Here is an 18,071-nt window from a genome sequence, read left to right as displayed (position 1 = left end):
GTCAGGCAGAGAGAGCAGTGCAAACCATCAAGCAAGGCTTGAAGAGGGTAACTGAAGGCTCACTGCAGACTCGCCTATCCAGAGTCCTGCTTAGCTACCGCACGAGACCACACTCACTCACTGGGATCCCACCTGCTGAACTGCTCATGAAAAGAGCACTTAAGACAAGGCTCTCGTGAGTTCACCCTGATCTACGTGAACAGGTAGAGAGCAGGCGGCTTCAACAACGTGCATACCATAATTGCGCAAATGTGTCACGCGAGATTGAAGTCAATGATCCTGTATTTGTATTAAATTATGGTCAAGGTCTCAAGTGGCTTCCCGGCACTGTCATGGCCAAAGAGGGGAGCAGGGTGTTTCGGGTCAAACTTTTAAATGGACTCATTCACCGGAAACACTTGGACCAAATCAAATTCAGATTCACGGACTACCCTGAGCAACCCACCTTGGACCCTACCTTTTTTGATCCCCCAACACACATACCAGTGGCAACCGGCACCACGGTTGACCACGAAGCAGAACCCATCATCCACAGCAGCCCTGTAGGGCCCAACACACCAGGCAGCCCAGCAAGGCCAGCTGCACAGCAGCCCAGTGAGGGCACAACAAATGACTCAACAACACCAGCTTTCACACCGAGACGATCAACCAGGGCAAGAAGGGCCCCAGATCGACTCACATTGTAAATAGTTGCACTATTGCCTTTAGGGGGGAATGTTGTTATGGAGGGGAGGGACTGGGCAAGAGACAACACTATTCTGTATGACAGCACTTAATGGTATACTGCACCACTACAACTAACCTGTAAATAAGACATGTAAAAATCTATATACTCTATACACCCACCAGAGGGCTCATTCTCCAGAGTCCCAAGGGATCTCATAATCCCTTGGGAGCATAGGTATTTAAGAGTGCTTCACAGGTTAGAGAGGCACTCTGGAGACCTGCAATAAAAGACTAAGGTCATACTTTACTTTGAGCTCACAGTGTTCAGTCTGATTCTTTCTCCATACACTACAGAAATTATCTTGTTTTCTATCCCCAAATTCAAAGAAAAAAAATCTGCCATCTTTACTCTTATGTGGAGGGGAGGGGCTGGGCAAGAGACAACACTATTCTGTATGACAGCATTTAATGGTATAGTGTACCACTAATACTGGAACAACTAACCTGTAAATAAGACATGTAAAAATCTATTACATATTAAAATCGATGAGTGGGTTATAACAATCCATTTCAAAATGTATTGAAAACTCCTATGTTAGGCCCTGTCTACAGCAGTGTTCTTCAATAGACAATTGCTGACTAGCCACAGGTGTGGCTAGTGACACCATTTTGGCCACATGCACTAATTTTAATAGAAAACACCTTACATACACTCACACAATACAGGTACATGTACTTCACGTGCATATTTATTTACCAAACATCGACCCCCATTCAGCAATCGATGAAGTAAGGCACTCACAACGATCAAAAAACACACTTGCACTCTGTTATTCATCTTACTATTTTACCAACAAACGCACAAAAAGGTTAAAGTACACATGCGTACACGTGCAAATAAATATTGAGATCACATGTTCAACAACAGTGATTAATACTCCCTTTTTATTTGCTAATCAGAAATGCAATTAGCCACATCTGGATACCCAATTAGCCACAGGTCGCTCATCGCTAATGTATTGGACAACACTAGTTCTGTGGCAAAACCCATTATAAAATTGGCACTAGTTATCTACAATACCAGTTATGCCTGTTGTTGGCACGGTGATTGTTTTTTTCAGTATTAAATGTCACATTATAACAGGGAATGGTACCCTCAATTCAATAAACCTGGTCATTTGTACACGAGCATAAAAGCTATTGTCATAAAATCCAAATGATTCACTCATGCTTCAAAGAACAGAACCTGCCGTTCTTACAATGGTCTAAGTGGTTAACTCAATTCCACCAGGGATGGGTAATAAATTCTGCTTTGCCAGTGTTGCGTATATCCCAAAAATAAAAGTTAGCTCCACAAACAAAGTTCAAAACATGGGTGGAACCTACTTGCAGGTTTTGGCCACCAAGTGTCAATGTGATACAGTCTTGTGTCTGAGCAAGCAAACATGTTAGTAGAAGTATTAGTAAATTAAAAACGCGAATTAAATTACATAGAATATACAGCACAGAAATAGGCCATTTGGCCCAACCAGTCCATGCCAGTATTATAAGAACATAAGAAATAGGAGTAGGAGTAGGCCCTACGGCCCTTCGAGCCTGCTCCACCATTCAATATCATGTCTGATCATCGACCTCAACACTTTACTGCCCGATCTCCATATCCCTCGATTCCAAAATTCTATCTATGACAGCCTTGAATATATTCAGAGACTCAGCATCCACAGCCCTCTGGGGCAGAGAATTCCAAAGAATAACAACCCTGAGTGAAGAAATTCCTCCTTATCTCTGTCTTAAAATGACCTACCCCTTATCCTGAGACTGTGCCCCCTAGTTCTAGACACTCCAGCCAGGAGTAACAACCTCTCAGCATCTACCCTGTCAATTCCCTTCAGAATCTTGTATGTTCCAATGATATCATCTCTCATTCTTCCAAACGCCAAAGAGTGTAGGCCCGTTCTGCACAATCTCTCATCATAATACATTCCTCTCATCCCAGGAATCATTCTAGTGAACCTCCGTTGTACCGCCTTCAAGGCAAGAATATCCTTCCTTCGATCAGGAGAGCAAAACTGCGCACAGTACTCCAGGTGTAGTCTCACCAAGGTCCTGTACGATTGTAGCAAGACTTCCTTACTCTTATACTCCAAACCCCTTGCAATTAAAGCATATGGTATTAGGGGTAATGTATTAACGTGGATAGAGAACTAGTTGGCAGACAGAATCAGGGGAAGTCATAACGGGGAAGTCATAACGGGGAACAAAGAAATGGCAGACCAATTGAACAAGTATTTTGGTTCGGTATTCACGAGTATTCTCTAGTAAGAAGGAGGAACTGAGGGAAATCCTTATTAGTCTGGAAATTGTGTTGGGGAAATTGATGGGATTGAAGGCCGATAAATCCCCAGGGCCTGATGGATTGCATCCCAGAGTACTTAAGGTGGTGGCCTTGGAAATAGCGGATGCATTGACAGTCATTTTCCAACATTCCATTGACTCTGGATCAGTTCCTATCGAGTAGAGGGTAGCCAATGTAACCCCACTTTTTAAAAAAGGAGGGAGAAAGAAAACAGGGAATTATAGACCAGTCAGCCTGACATCGGTAGTGGGTAAAATGATGGAATCAATTATTAAGGCTGTCATAGCAGCGCATTTGGAAAGAGGTGACATGATAGGTCCAAGTCAGCATGGATTTGTGAAAGGGAAATGATGCTTGACAAATCTTCTAGAATTTTTTGAGGATGTTTCCAGTAGAGTGGACAAGGGAGAACCAGTTGATGTGGTATATTTGGACTTTCAGAAGGCTTTCGACAAGGTCCCACACAAGAGATTAATGTGCAAAGTTAAAGCACATGGGATTGGGGGTAGTGTGCTGACATGGATTGCGAACTGGTTGTCAGACAGGAAGCAAAGAGTAGGAGTAAATGGGTACTTTTCAGAATGGCAGGCAGTGACTAGTGGGGTACCGCAAGGTTCTGTGCTGGGGCCCCAGCTGTTTACATTGTACATTAATGATTTAGACGAGGGGATTAAATGTAGTATCTCCAAATTTGCGAATGACACTAAGTTGGGTGGCAGTGTGAGTTGCGAGGAGGATGCTATGAGGCTGCAGAGTGACTTGGATAGGTTAGGTGAGCGGGCAAATGCATGGCAGATGAAGTATAATGTGGATAAATGTGAGGTTATCCACTTTGGTGGTAAAAAGAGAGACAGACTATTATCTGAATGGTGACAGATTAGGAAAAGGGGAGGTGCAACGAGACTTGGGTGTCATGGTACATCAGTCATTGAAGGTTGGCATGCAGGTACAGCAGGCGGTTAAGAAAGCAAATGGAATGTTGGCCTTCATAGCGAGGGGATTTGAGTACAGGGGCAGCGAGGTGTTGCTACAGTTGTACAGGGCCTTGGTGAGGCCACACCTGGAGTATTGTATACAGTTTTGGTCTCCTAACTTGAGGAAGGACATTCTTGCTATTGAGGGAGTGCAGCGAAGGTTCACCAGACTGATTCCCGGGATGGCGGGACTGACCTATCAAGAAAAACTGGATCAACTGGGCTTGTATTCACTGGAGTTCAGAAGAATGAGAGGGGATCTCATAGAAACGTTTAAAATTCTGACGGGTTTAGACAGGTTAGATGCAGGAAGAATGATCCCAATGTTGGGCAAGTCCAGAGCCAGGGGTCACAGTCTAAGGATAAGGGGTAAGCCATTTAGGACCGAGATGAGGAGAAACTTCTTCACCCAGAGAGTGGTGAACCTGTGGGATTCTCTACCACAGAATGTTGTTGAGGCCAATTCACTAAATATATTCAAAAAGGAGTTAAATGTCGTCCTTACTACTAGGGGGATCAAGGGGTGTGGCGAGAAAGCAGGAATGGGGTACTGAAGTTGCATGTTCAGCCATGAACTCATTGAATGGCGGTGCAGGCTCGAAGGGCCAAATGGCCTACTCCTGCACCTATTTTCTATGTTTCTAAAGAGTAGGAATAAACGGGTCCTTTTCAGAATGGCAGACAGTGACTACTGGGGTACCGCAAGGTTTAGTGCTGGGACCCCAGCTATTTACAATATATATTAATGACTTAGAATAAGGAATTGAATGTAATATCTCCAAATTTGCAGATGACATTAAGCTGGGTGGCAGCGAGAGCTGTGGGGAGAATGCTAAGAGGTTGCAGGGTGACTTGGACAGGTTAGGTGAGTGGGCAAATGCATGGCAGATGCAGTATGATGTAGATAAATGTGAGGTTATCCACTTTAGTGGTAAAAACAGGAAGGCAGATTATCTGAATGGTGACAGATTAGGAAAAGGGGAGGTGCAACGAGATCTGGGTGTCATGGTACATCAGTCATTGAAAGTTGGCATGCAGGTACAGCAGGTGGTGAAGGCGGCAAATGGCATGTTGGCCTTCATAGCGAGAGGATGAGAGTATAGGAGCAAGGAGGTCTTACTGCAGTTGTACAGGGCCTCGGTGAATATTGTGTACAGTTTTGGTCTCCTAATCTGAGGAAGGACATTCTTGCTATTGAGGGAGTGGAGTGAAGGTTCACCAGACTGATTCCCGGGATGGTAGAACTATCATATGAAGAAAGACTGGATCGACTAGGCTTATATTCACTGGAATCTAGAAGAATGAGAGGGGATCTCATAGAAACATATACAATTCTGACAGGATTGGACAGGTTAGATGCAGGAAGAATGTTCCCGATGCTGGGGAAGTCCAGAACCAGGGGTCACAGTCTAAGGATAAGGGGTAAGCCATTTAGGACCGAGATGAGGAGAAACTTCTTCACTCAGAGAATTGTGAACCTCTCTACCTGTGGAATTCTGTGGAATTCTCTACCACAGAAAGTTGTTGAGGCCAGTTCATTCGATATATTCAAAAGAGAGTTAGATGTGATCCTTACAGCTAAAGGGATCAAGGGGTATGGAGAGAAAGCAGGAATGGGGTATGGAAGTTGCATGATCATATTGAATGGTGGTGCAGGCCCGAAGGCCGAATGGCCTACTCCTGCACCTATTTTCTATGTTTCTAACATGCCATTAGCATTCCTCATTGCTTGCGGTACCTGCATGCTAGCTTTTTGTGTTTATTGCACAAGGACACCCAAATTTCTCTGAACACCAACATTTAAAAGTTCATCATTTAAAAAATATTTTGTTTTTCTATTCTTCCAACCAAAGTGAATAACCTCTCATATCCCTGCATTATACTCCCATCTGCCACCTTACTGCCCACTCACTTCGTCCATCTATATCCCTTTGCAGACGCTTTGTGTTCTCCTAACAGCTTACTATCCCAACAAGTTTTATATTGTCAGCAAACTTGGATACATGACACTCGGTCCCTTCATCTCGATCATTAATATAGATTGTAAATAGCTGAGACCCCAGCACTGAACCTTGCGACACCCCACGAGTTACAGTCTGCCAACCTGAAAAAGACCCATTTATCCCTACTGTGGAAATTTACTTTCTAAGTTACATTTTCTGTTAAATGTACCCTTTTGTAATAAAACAAAATGGAGTCTCAGTTCTCCCAGAAGTCCCTACAGCAGACAGCCTGTCTCTGTATAAACATGTTAACCTTGATTGATAGCCAATTAATTTAGAAGTTTGAGAGCCATCTGTGTGAGTGAGGGAACCTTGAATTTACCCTCCCTGTCTTGTAAGAACTATACTCCCTGCTAAATAACTGTCGCTGTGTTAAATCTTAAAAGTATTAGACAAAGGCTGTATAGATAAGTAGGAAATTAAAACAAGGATGTAATGTTAATCAAGTGATTGAAGAACTCCTTATCTGTATTTGCTGACCGCAAGGGCAGAACTGATACACGTGATGGAACCATAATTTCTTTGCTTGTTCTTCTGTATAAAGATAGTGTGTTTTTGTATTACTGTAGAAGTCTTTGCGGAGCTTTTGACTTAGCAGGACTTTTCCTTGCAGCAAGTATATTAAAGGGACATCTACCGAGCTGTTTATGTCTGAGTTTCACTTTTTTTTAGTTAAATTGAGAGTCGAGGTTTCGACACTACTCTGTCCATGCTCCATCATTGCCTCCAATACCATGAGTCCTTATCTTGTGTAATAACCTTTTATGAGGCACCTTATTGAATGCCTTTTGGAAATCCAAATATACTACATCCACTGGTTCTCCTTTATCTACCCTGCCTGCTAGTTACATCCTCAAAAGACTAATAAATTTGTCAAACACATTTCCTTTTCATAAAACCATGTTGACTCTGCCTAATCATGTTATGATTATCTAAGTGGCCTGATACCACTTCCTTAACAATGGATTCCAGCATTTTCAATGATGTTTGTTGTCAGGCTAACTGGCCTGCAGTTCCCCGTTTTCTCTCTCCCTCCTTTCTTGAATAGCGATGTTACATTTGCTACCTTCCAATCTGCTGGGACCGTTCTACAATCTAGAATCCTGAAAGATCAAAACCAATGCATCCACTATCTCTGCAGCCACCTCTTTTAGAACCCTAGAATGTAGGCCATCAGGTCCAGGAGATTTGGCGGCTTTTAATCCCATTAGTTTCTCTAGTACTTTTTCTCTACTTATATTAATTACATTAAGTTCCTTACCCTCACTAGACCCTTGGTTTCCCACCATTTTAGGTATGCGTTTTGCATCTTCTACTGAGAAGACAGATGCAAATTATTTGTTTAACGTTTCTGCCATTTTCTTATTCCCCATAATAATTTGTCCTGTCTCAGTCTCTAAGGAACCGATGTTTACTTTAGCTATTCTCTTCCTTTTTACATACTTGTAGAAGCTCTTACAATCAGTTTTAATATTTTTTGTTAGTTTTCTTTGACTATTTTTTCCTTTTATTATTCAATTTTTTGGTCATCCTTTCCTGGTTTCTGAAACTCTCCAAATCCTCAGGCTCACTAGTATTCTTCACTACATTATAAGCTTTTTATTTCAATCTAATGCTATCCTTAACTTCATTAGTTAGCCACGGATGTATCACTTTTCCTGTGGAATTTGTGTTTCTTAATGGAATGGATTTTTGTTGAGAATTATGAAATATTTATTTAAATGCTAGCCATTGCTTATCTATTGCAATACCTTTTAATCCATTTTTATGATCTACCTTAGCCAATTCACCCTTCCTACCTATGTAATTGGCTTTATTTAAGTTTAAGACTCTAGTTTCGGACTTACTCTCAAATGTAACGTGAAATTCGATCATATTATGATCACTCTGCCCCAGAGGACCCTTTACTGTGAGATTGCTAATTAACCTGGTCTCATTACACAATACAAGATCTAAAATAGCCTGTTCCCTGGTTGGTTCGATGACGTATTGTTCTAGGAAACTGTCCTGAATGCATTCCATGAACTCGTCCTCCAGGCTACCTTTACAAATTTGATCTGTCCAGTCTATATGAAGATTAAAGTCCCCACGATTATTGCAATACCTTTGTTACAAGCTCCTACTATTTCTTGATTAATATTCTGTCCAACGGTATAGCTACTGTTAGGGGGCCTATATACTACTCCCACCAGTGTTTTTTGTCCCTTGTATTCCTTATCTCCACCCATACTGATTCGCCTTTCTAATCTTCCGAGCCAAGATCCTTTCTCTCTACTGTCCTTATATCATCCTTTATCAGGGCTTACATGCCCCCCCCCCCGTCTTGAACCATTCTGCCTGTCTTTTCAAAACGTCAAGTACCCTGGAACATTTAGTTCCCTTGCAACCACGCATCTGTAATGGCTATTAGATCAAACCCCTTTATCTCTATTTGTGCCACTAATTCATCTATCTTATTACGAATGCTCCACGCATTCAGATAGAGCCTTGAATTTGTTTACCATTATTCCCTGCTTTGACCTTGTTCTCTGCTGCCATTAAACTCTCTGTCCCTTCCTGTCACACTCTGCTTATTTTTACCCAAATCCCTACACTGCTCTATAGCATTGACCTTTCTCTTTATGTTCCATTTGTGCCACCTCCCGTCATTTCTCATCTAACTATCGGCATAACCCTATATTCCCTTGTGCCTCATTTGCTTATCTAGTCTCCCCTTAAATGCATCTATACTATTCACCTCAACCTGTGGTAGCGAGTTCCACATTCTCACCACTCTCTGGGTAAAGAAGTTTCTTCCGAATTCCCTATTTGGTTTTTGGTAACTATAATTCCCTCTTCCAGCTGTTCAACACATCCTCTCACTTCACCCAATGACTAAATCCTCTCCAAGGTGCTTGTTCTCCACTCTGCCATTCTGTAATCCCAAAGCTATGGCATGATGGCCTGTAATTTTGCTCTTCCCCACAAGTGGAAATACTCACTCTGGGTCTACTTTATCAAAACCTTTCCTAATTTTAAAGACCTCTATTAGGTCACCCCTCAGCCATTTCTTTTCAAGAGAAGAGAAACCCAGTCTGTTGTTCCTTTCCGGATAGGTACAACCTCGCAGTTCTGGTATGACCCTTGTAAATCTTTTTGCAACCAGAATTGTACACAATGACTATATCCTCTGCATGATGCTTGTTCTCCAAGTTTGGTCTAACTGAGGTTCGATACAAGTGTAGCGTAACATCTCTACTTTTCAATTCTGTCTCTCTAGAAATAAACCCGAGTGCTTGTTTTATTTTTATGGCCTTATTAACCAGTGCGCTACTTTTAGTGATTTGTGTATTTATACTCCTAGATCCCTTTGCTCAGCCTTCCAGCTGTTCATCACATCCTCTCACCTCGCCCAATGATTAAATCCTCAGCATGGTGCTTGTTCTCCACCCTGCCGGTCAGTAATCCCAAAGCTCATTGTAAGTGAGCAATCGCCTTGTAATCTGTTCCATCAGCTTCCTCTGCGACCTCCCCAGGCCGCCCTTGCACAAAACTCCTAGTTTCCTTGTCTGCTGGATCTGCCTTGCACTCCCTGTCACATCTGCTAATCGGTCTTCTCGCTTGCTCAGTCACCGTTCTGCCAAACATTTCGTGTTTTTAGGCAAGCACTGAAATCCAGGTCTTGCAAGTCCCACCCACCAGCCCTATCAAAATTTCTATTCAGTAACACTGGCAGGAATTCTCACCTCAACCTCATTTAGAATCATTTCACTCCCCCACCTGACTGCTACCCTCCCCTAAATGACATAAGAACACAAGAACCTCCCCACACACTGAGCAGCTTTCAGCCCCGCCATGCTCAACAATTTGTCGCTACTAATCAGCCTTTTGGCCCTTGCCAAACGCCCCCCTCCCCAACACTGAAGGCCCACTATTACCCTCCACTGTCCCTCCCATCACTGGGAAGCGAAATCAACTTTGGCACTCTGCCTCTCTTTCTTTCAGAATGACAAGCTGGAGACATCGTCACATGCCTCCACCAATTCTGCTCTACGGGCAGCTGCTAGAAGTTCACAGTATTTAAGCCATTTGATTTTCTATCATACCTGCTCTCTGCTCAGTGCCCATGACAGCACAGATGAGATTATGACCAACATTAATGGAAAGTACAGTTCTGTTTCATGTCTCATTATTCTATGGCACGGCATATTGGTGTTCCATTCATCTGCCCTAACGTAACACTGTAACATTTTTTTAAATGATGGTATTCAAACAAATATCATTTAAGAAGATCCATCACAGAGATTGCATCTACAGTGGGTACTGATATCGTCAGAGCTTCAATTACTTTTGTCAAAAGGGGGAATGTTGGTCTATTAAACATAGCTAATGGCGAGATTATAACAGACAATAAAGAAATGGCAGTCTCGTTAAATAATTTTTTGTATCCATTTTCACAGCAGAGGAAGAGGACAAAATATCAGCGGCAACATTCCAGTAAGCTGACGGTTGTCCAGCAGTCTGGAGGTCCAACACAGGCCATTCAGCGGCTTTTAAATGGAAAAACAGCGCATGCATGGAAATTTGCATGGCCTGCACAACCTGTTAAAGGGGCCATGCACTCAAAAACAAACAGTGGGAACATTAGCCACAGTACAAGAGTACCAAAAAATAAGTAATGGGGAGGAACTTATGATTTAATACAAGTTAAAAATGGCAATGGAAAAAATAATGGTACTTGAGACAAAAATCTCCAGGACCTGATGGTTTTGCAGATTTCCACTACCCTTGATGTGAAAAAGTGCTTTCTGATTTTATCCTGAATGACATAACTCTAATTTTAAGATTGCCCTCTTGTTCTGGATTCTCCCGCCAGAGGAAATAGTTTCTCTATCTACCATATTGAATTCCTTTATTATTTTAAATACCTCAATTAGATTCGATGAGGAAACTGAAGATGAGTTTGTCATAATTTTCTGAAGCTCTCTAGATTTGAGAATTATGCCGTAGAAAATTGCAATTAGCACTCTATTTAAGAATGGAGGAAAGGGAAAAACCTGTCAGTTTAACATTAGTTGTGGGGAAGTTACTGGAATCTATCATTAGAGACAGCGATTTAGCACTTGGACATGTATGAGCTGATCAGAAAGTCAGAATGGATTTTTGATAGGTAGATCCTGTCTTGACTTTTTGGAGATCACTAACATTGTGGATATTGGAGTGTCTATGAATGCTGTCCATGTGGATGTCCAGAAAACATTTAATAAGGTTCTGCACAAAAGGTTATTAGCAAAATTAAAAGCACACGGAATTGGTGATAAGCTTGTGACATGGGTCGGTACTTGGTTGAGAAGTAGGAGATAGAGTAGGGTTAAAGGGAATGTATCCCATCAAACAACTTAACTACTTGACTACATCACAACATTTACTGTAGCACAGATAGAACACTCTTAGATCCATTCACATGTAGCACTAAGTAGAAAATGACTATCACTGCCCTTAAAAAACATTTTAACAATTAAACATTACTTTACCTGTATTGTTTTCCCATTCATTGCTTTGACTACATCACCAGGTTTATTTGCTCTGCCATTCAGCATATTCTCACACAAAGGAGCCAGACCTAAAAGATGCATTAGCCATTAGTAATAAAGCTTTACCACCAAAATTAAATGTGTGTCTCCCATCTCCTAGCATCCCCAAATGGAGGTGGCAAGAATTATATGCACCCACTATTCAGAAAAGTGAAATCTTTGGTTCAGTACCTGATTCTTCTCATTCTTTCACAATTTAGAGACATTACACACTATTGACAGGATTTAAAAACACTCTTCAATGCACTCAGTGCTCATAAAGTGGTGATTTTCTATAGAATGAGGGGGTCACCTCAGAGAAGTAAGAACAGTTTGTATGAGGACTCTCTGGAGAAGTGCAGATTGGACCTAACCCAGTTCTTTTTGGGAGGGGGGAACAAGGGAACAAGGCACTTAAAACCTCTCCCCTTCCCAGCTAAACTATTTAGTTAACAAATAATAGTTAGAACAAGATCAATTCTGGAACTAGGAGATTAAAATAAAAATTGAGGTAATTTTATAACAAAGGAATTTCCAGTGCTGTCCTCCAGAGATGTAGATTTTTAACCCTTTAAGCACTAAAAGAAATATGAACATAATATTCATACGCACAAAATTACAATTTATTCCAGGAATGTAAATTAAATTGTGACTCTACGCAATACTCGCTTTAAAATGGCATATAAATTGTGTAGATACAGATAATGCTTCCACATGTTAAATACAAGAAATTACATTCAGTACTCAAGGGGTTCATGATGAAATCTTCTGAAACTACTAAATTGTGCACTACTAAATTTGGTAATACCTCCCAGTTTCCAGCATCACAAGAGAATCATATCCCAATGTTTTACCTATAATGTTAAGGGGAAGTTTCAAAGATGCTGCGGTGATGATGGCAGAACAGATTGTTGCTGCTCCTCCCATGTCAGCTCTCATTGCATCCATACCTGACGCAGGTTTAATTGAGATTCCACCACTGCCACAAGAGAAGGTGAAGATGCAGTTAGCTAAAACATAACTCCACATGCATGACTGCAAAATGTTACAATCAAAGCTTGTTCTTAAAACAATGATATAGCTGCTCCCATCGTATGAAATCCAGTTAGAATGAATTTGCTAGGAACCCAAGTGAATTGCTGTGGTTATAGTGCTCTCAGACAGGATATTCCAGTTATCTTTTCAAAATTATGTAGCAACTGAATCAAAATCTGGAAAACTCAACTAACGAGAGAGTTTGCTTTCACATGCCAGTTGATATGTCGAAAGCTGGATCAGGGTAGGATAAAGGTGCGACAGGGTGGGACCATGGCTCAAGCAGAGATTTACTTTGCTGTTGGTGAAAATTCAATGAAAGCCTCCACTGTGGAAAAAAATGACTGATTTAGAAAAAAAATGACTTTTGTCATGGGAGTTTGAATTGGAACAATTTCAGCACACTCCAAAAACACCTGTGATTCAAAACTGGGCAGGTGGGAACTTTAGTAAAGACTATGGGCTAGAAATTGGCCAGCCTTACACCCATTTTTTAGGTGATATTTCGCCTTTTTTGACGTTAAAAGGTGCTCACCTAAATTGGCCAAAGTTATGCGGCAGCGATTTTGAAAAACCTTGAAAATTGGACCGCCGACGTGCATCGCCAAAAAAAGCGCTATCACTTTAAATTGACCGTTCGACGCACCAGTATTCTGCGCGAAAAAAAACGTCAGGTAAAAAGCTGCATTGCCGCCTCAGAAACAGCAGCAAGTACGAAGACCTGGAAAAAAGATAGGTTAAAGTTTTTATTTTTTTAATTCTTTTGCAGCGATTACTTAGTTAAGGGTCTTGTAAATGTTTTGTGAATTTAGAATTTTTGTTTTTTGCAATTTTTTTTGTTTCTCCTCCCCCCTCCCAGGACCTGTCTTTTTAGCGGTAATCGGTCTCGAACAAAAGTTGTCGAGGATTGTGGTTTCCACCGCGAATCCTCGTGCAATGCCAATTTTTACCGTCGCCCGCATTTTGTTGCCAATTTTACCCCTTTAAAAAAATAGCGGTATTTGTAACGTTATTTTTGCGCAAAAATGCTGGGGAAAAAATGCTATCGCCAAAAGTTCAATTTCTAGCCCAAAGATTCAATCTCCAATCTTCTGATTGAGAAGCCAATACGACATATGGAATTTAAAAAAATATTAAGCAGTGAAACCACTCAGAACTTACCTGTCAAATGTTATACCTTTTCCTACAAAGACTAATGGTGATTCACCCGAGATTGTGGAACCGTTATAGTGAATCTCTAAGAAAACTGGCTCTTCATCTGAGCCTTTAGCTACACTAAGGAAAGCTCCCATCTGTTGTTTCTCAATCCAGGATTTGGGTCTATGAATAATGTAAGAAATAGATGAAAAACAAACATTATTGTAAACTGCCTTCAATAAAACAATGTCTTACATAATAACCATTCCTTTTAATTCACTCATCGTTGGCAAAGCTGGAAGTGTTTGCCTATTCCTGGTTGCACCGAGTGGCTTGCTAGGCCATTGCAGCAGGCAGTTAAGAATCAATCACATTGCTGTGGAACTGGAGTCACATATAGAACAGATCGGGCAAGGACAGCAGATTTTCTTCTCTGAATTACATCAGTGGGTTTTACAGCAATTCGAGACTTTAATGGTGACTTTTTACTGATACCAGTTTTTTTTTGATAACTGAATTCAAATTCTCAAACTGCCATGGTGGGATTTGAAATCACGTTCTTTTGATGATTAGTCCAGGCCTTTATTTCCCTACCATCCCATGTAGTGAATCATGTGAATAGAATTAGCTCTTGGATGCACATAACACTCTTGTTCACATATTTGAAACTAAGTGCTGGATGATGATATGAATGCTTTTTATTAGTCAACCTAGACATAGATGGCTCAGAAGAGTTGCTGAAAATTATGAATCTGATGAGAGTTACACAATAACATTGGTTAAAGCTCTGCCAAGATGCATTTGATTCTTCTACTGCAAACCTTGAGTTGAACATAGTAGGTGTAGGCTGCGGCCTTTTCCTTTGGAGATTTATCCTCCTTCCTCACCAAATTTCTCTGGTTCTCTCCCTTTGCTGGGGTATGGTTTCACAAGTGCCAGGTGCTCTCTGGTACCATATCCAAGTGATCATTCTGAATGTTGACTGGGAGTGTTGCCAGCTAACTCAGCAGGAATAGGGGAATCCAGTCTCACAGCTTTCCAGTCTGCATGGCTCAGCTATTCATTACTTCAACTCATTGGGTTAGGGGAGTGAGGTTTGTCCTTGCAGTTTTTATTAGGAGCGAATAAATACAAAAAAATCCTGAGTTACTGTTATTCCGCACTTTGGCAAAGCAATTTAAAAAATGAACACATAACTCTTTTAGCCATCAGTTAAGTTACACCGGCAGGTAATAAGACTGCCGACAGTCTGTCTCAAAGAGGAAAAGCCTTCATTTATTTTTACAGCATAAACACAATATATTAAAGATAACATATACAGGGGACTAAGAACAGATAATAGAGAAGCATTCTCTGTATTAACCAAACTGTTCACAGTCTGGAGTTTTCCTTTGCCACATCTTAATAAATTAATAAAAGCGGACCGTGAACCATTTGCACTCTGCCCTCCAGCCTTTTTCTCATAAGTACTGCAACTCTACATTTAATGTTACCATTCTCAGAACAGGATGCCAGAATTACCTTATGTGTACTTTGACTTTATCACCTGTTGAATGCAGTGCTTGTTGAATGGCCTCAGCAAAACTGGTTGGAGTTAAATAATTAGCTGGTGCTTCCATCAAATGCCGTGCTAAATTCTGTCCTTCTGCATACAAAACTCCTTTCTGCCAAGCGTCACTTTCCAAACTTGCAAAAAAAAAATACAGGTTTTTAAAAAAATGTGCACGTTAAATTCAATGCAATTCAATGAAGCAACGATATTCAGCCGAATCCGTTAAAATAAAATCGAGTCTGCAGTCTTCAGTACTTATTTGAGCAATTTATGTAGTTTCAAAAGGGCAGCATTTTTTCCTTAGAGTTCTTGTACCAAACTACAGAAATCAGCCAAAAAGATGAGTTTTACTTTAAAACCTAATTATTTACAGTACTGAATACCAAAAAAGTGGTTATTATTGCAGGTAAGTGAACAGGTTTAATTAGATTCCATGGGCTCAAGTTTTGGCCTGATTTGCTCCTTTTTTTTGGAGCAACTAGTTTAGAATGGAGCATGTTAGAAATTGCAATTCTCGGCATTTAGTTTGCTCCCGTTCTGGTGAGTTAGAATAGTTTCATTTTAGAACAGATTTTTTTTCAAAAGGGGGCGTGTCCAGCTACTTACGCCTGTTTTACAAGTTTAGGCAGCGAAAACTTACTCCAAACTAACTTAGAATGGAGTAAGTGTAGATTTTTGTACGCTCAGAAAAACCTTGCCTACACTTATAAATCAGGCGTAGGGAACGATAGATTGGGGGGGGGGGGGTGCCAGGAAAGGGGGTTTACAAACATTAAACACTTCACTTTTACAAATAAAGAGCCATCATCAATAATAAATGATATATAAATCAATAAATCAACCAATAAATCAATACAAAAAAATTAAAAAATTAAAAATAATTTTTTTTTTTATCAATAAATAAAAAATTAAGTTTCTACTCACCGACTGCAGCACCCGGGAGCCCTTCAACAGCATGCTGGGACGGGGCCACACCACACCCACCCCCAGTGTCTGTCTTTTTCTCTCTCTCTGTCAGTGTCTCTGTGTTTCTGACAGCGAGGGGTGGGGGGGGGGGAGGAAGGGCAGGGGAGGGAGAGGGAGGGAGGGCAGGGGAGGGAGGGCAGGGGAGGGAGAGCAGGAGAAGGAGAGGGGGGAAAGAGGCGAGGGGTGAAAGAGGCGAGGTAGTGGAGAGGCGAGGGGGGGGTGGAGAGGCGAAGGGGGGGGAGGAGAAGCGGGGGGAGGGAGAGGAGAAGCGGGGGGGAGGGAAAAGCGGGGGGGGCGGTGGAGGAGAAGCGGGGGGGGGGGGGGGGGAGAGAAGCGGGGGGGGGAGGAGAAGCGGGGGGGGAGGAGAAGCGGGGGGGGGGGGGGGGGGAGAAGCGGGGGGGGAGGAGAAGCGGGGAGGGGGGGAGGAGAAGCAGGGGGGGGCAGGAGAAGCGGGGGGGCAGGAGAAGCGGGGGGGGGCAGGAGAAGCGGGGGGGGGCAGGAGAAGCGGGGGGGGGGGCAGGAGAAGCGGGGGGGGGGCAGGAGAAGCGGGGGGGGGCAGGAGAAGCGGGGGGGGGCAGGAGAAGCGGGCGGGGAGAAGAAGCGGGGGGGAGGAGAAGCGGGGGGGGAGGAGAAGCGGGGGGGGGGGGGGAGGAGAAGCGGGGGGGGGGGGAGGAGAAGCGGGGGGGGGGGGAGGAGAAGCGGGGGGGGGGGGAGGAGAAGCGGGGGGGGGGGGGGGAGAAGCGGGGGGGGGGAGGAGAAGCGGGGGGGGGGAGGAGAAGCGGGGGGGGGGAGGAGAAGCGGGGGGGGGGGGAGAAGCGGGGGGGGGGGGGGGGGGGGGAGCCGGGGGGGGGGGGGGGAGAAGCGTGGGGGGGGGAGGAGAAGCGGGGGGGAGGGGAGAAGCAGGGGGGGGGGGGAGAAGCGAGGGGAGAGGAGAAGCGAGGGGGGGGGGAGAAGCGGGGGGGGGGGGAGGAGGAGAAGCGGGGGGGGGGAGGAGAAAGCGGGGGGGTAGGAGAAAGCGGGGGGGTAGGAGAAAGCGGGGGGGGGGGAGGAGAAGAAGCGAGGGGGGAGGAGGAGGAGCGGGAGAGAGAAGCGGGGGGGGGGGGGAAGAGAAGCGGGGGGGGAGAAGAGAAGCGGGAGGGGGGTCAGAGGAGGAGGGGGGAAGAGAGGAGGGGGGAAGAGGAGGAGGGGGGAAGAGGAGGGGGGGGAAGAGGAGGGGGGGGAAGAGGAGGGGGGGAAGAGGAGGGGGGAAGAGGAGGGGGGAGGAAGAGGGAGGGGGAAAGAGGAGGGGGGGAAAGAGGAGGAGGGGGGAAAGAGGAGGGGGGGGAAGGAGGAGGGGGGAAGAGGAGGGGGGAAAGAGGAGGGGGGGGAAGAGGAGGGGGGGAAGAGGAGGGGGGGGAAGAGGAGGGGGGGAGGGAAGAGGAGGGGGGGGAAGAGGAGGGGGGAAGAGGAGGGGGGGAAGAGGAGGGGGGAAGAGGAGGGGGGGAAGAGGAGGGGGGGAAGGAGGGGGAAGAGGAGGGGGGGAAGAGGAGGGGGGGGAAGAGGAGGGGGGGGAAGAGGGAGGGGGGAAGAGGAGGGGGGGAAGAGGAGGGGGGGGAAGAGTAGGGGGGAAGAGGAGGGGGGGAAGAGGAGGGGGGAAGAGGAGGGGGGGAAGAGGAGGGGGGGAAGAGGAGGGGGGGAAAGAGGAGGGAGGGAAGAGGAGGGAGGGAAGAGGAGGGGGGGAAGAGGAGGGGGGGAAGAGGGAGGGGGGGGAAGAGGAGGGGGGGGGAAGAGGAGGGTGGGGAAGAGGAGGGGGGGGAAGAGGAGGGGGGGAAGAGGAGGGGGGGGAAGAGG

The 18,071-nt window shown here is 44.1% G+C and overlaps 1 protein-coding gene across 1 annotated transcript in view; it reads right to left on the bottom strand.

Moving 5' to 3' along the window:
* The window catches only part of LOC139255772 (cytosol aminopeptidase-like), a gene marked incomplete at its 5' end in the record, with an annotated part of 45,475 nt that extends 30,066 nt beyond the window's left edge, over positions 1–15,409 (bottom strand). The window contains 4 exons of the mRNA XM_070873984.1: positions 11,513–11,601; positions 12,406–12,530; positions 13,748–13,906; positions 15,245–15,409. Of these exons, the coding sequence (XP_070730085.1) occupies positions 11,513–11,601; positions 12,406–12,530; positions 13,748–13,906; positions 15,245–15,409 (538 nt within the window). The remainder of the gene's footprint in view (positions 1–11,512; positions 11,602–12,405; positions 12,531–13,747; positions 13,907–15,244) is intronic.
* Between the last annotated feature and the right edge of the window lie 2,662 nt (positions 15,410–18,071).

Source organism: Pristiophorus japonicus, unplaced genomic scaffold (genome assembly GCF_044704955.1).
Source record: "Pristiophorus japonicus isolate sPriJap1 unplaced genomic scaffold, sPriJap1.hap1 HAP1_SCAFFOLD_627, whole genome shotgun sequence".
NCBI lineage: Eukaryota > Metazoa > Chordata > Chondrichthyes > Pristiophoridae > Pristiophorus > Pristiophorus japonicus.
Note: the sequence above shows the minus strand (reverse complement) of the source record. Positions and strands in the feature narration are given on the sequence as shown.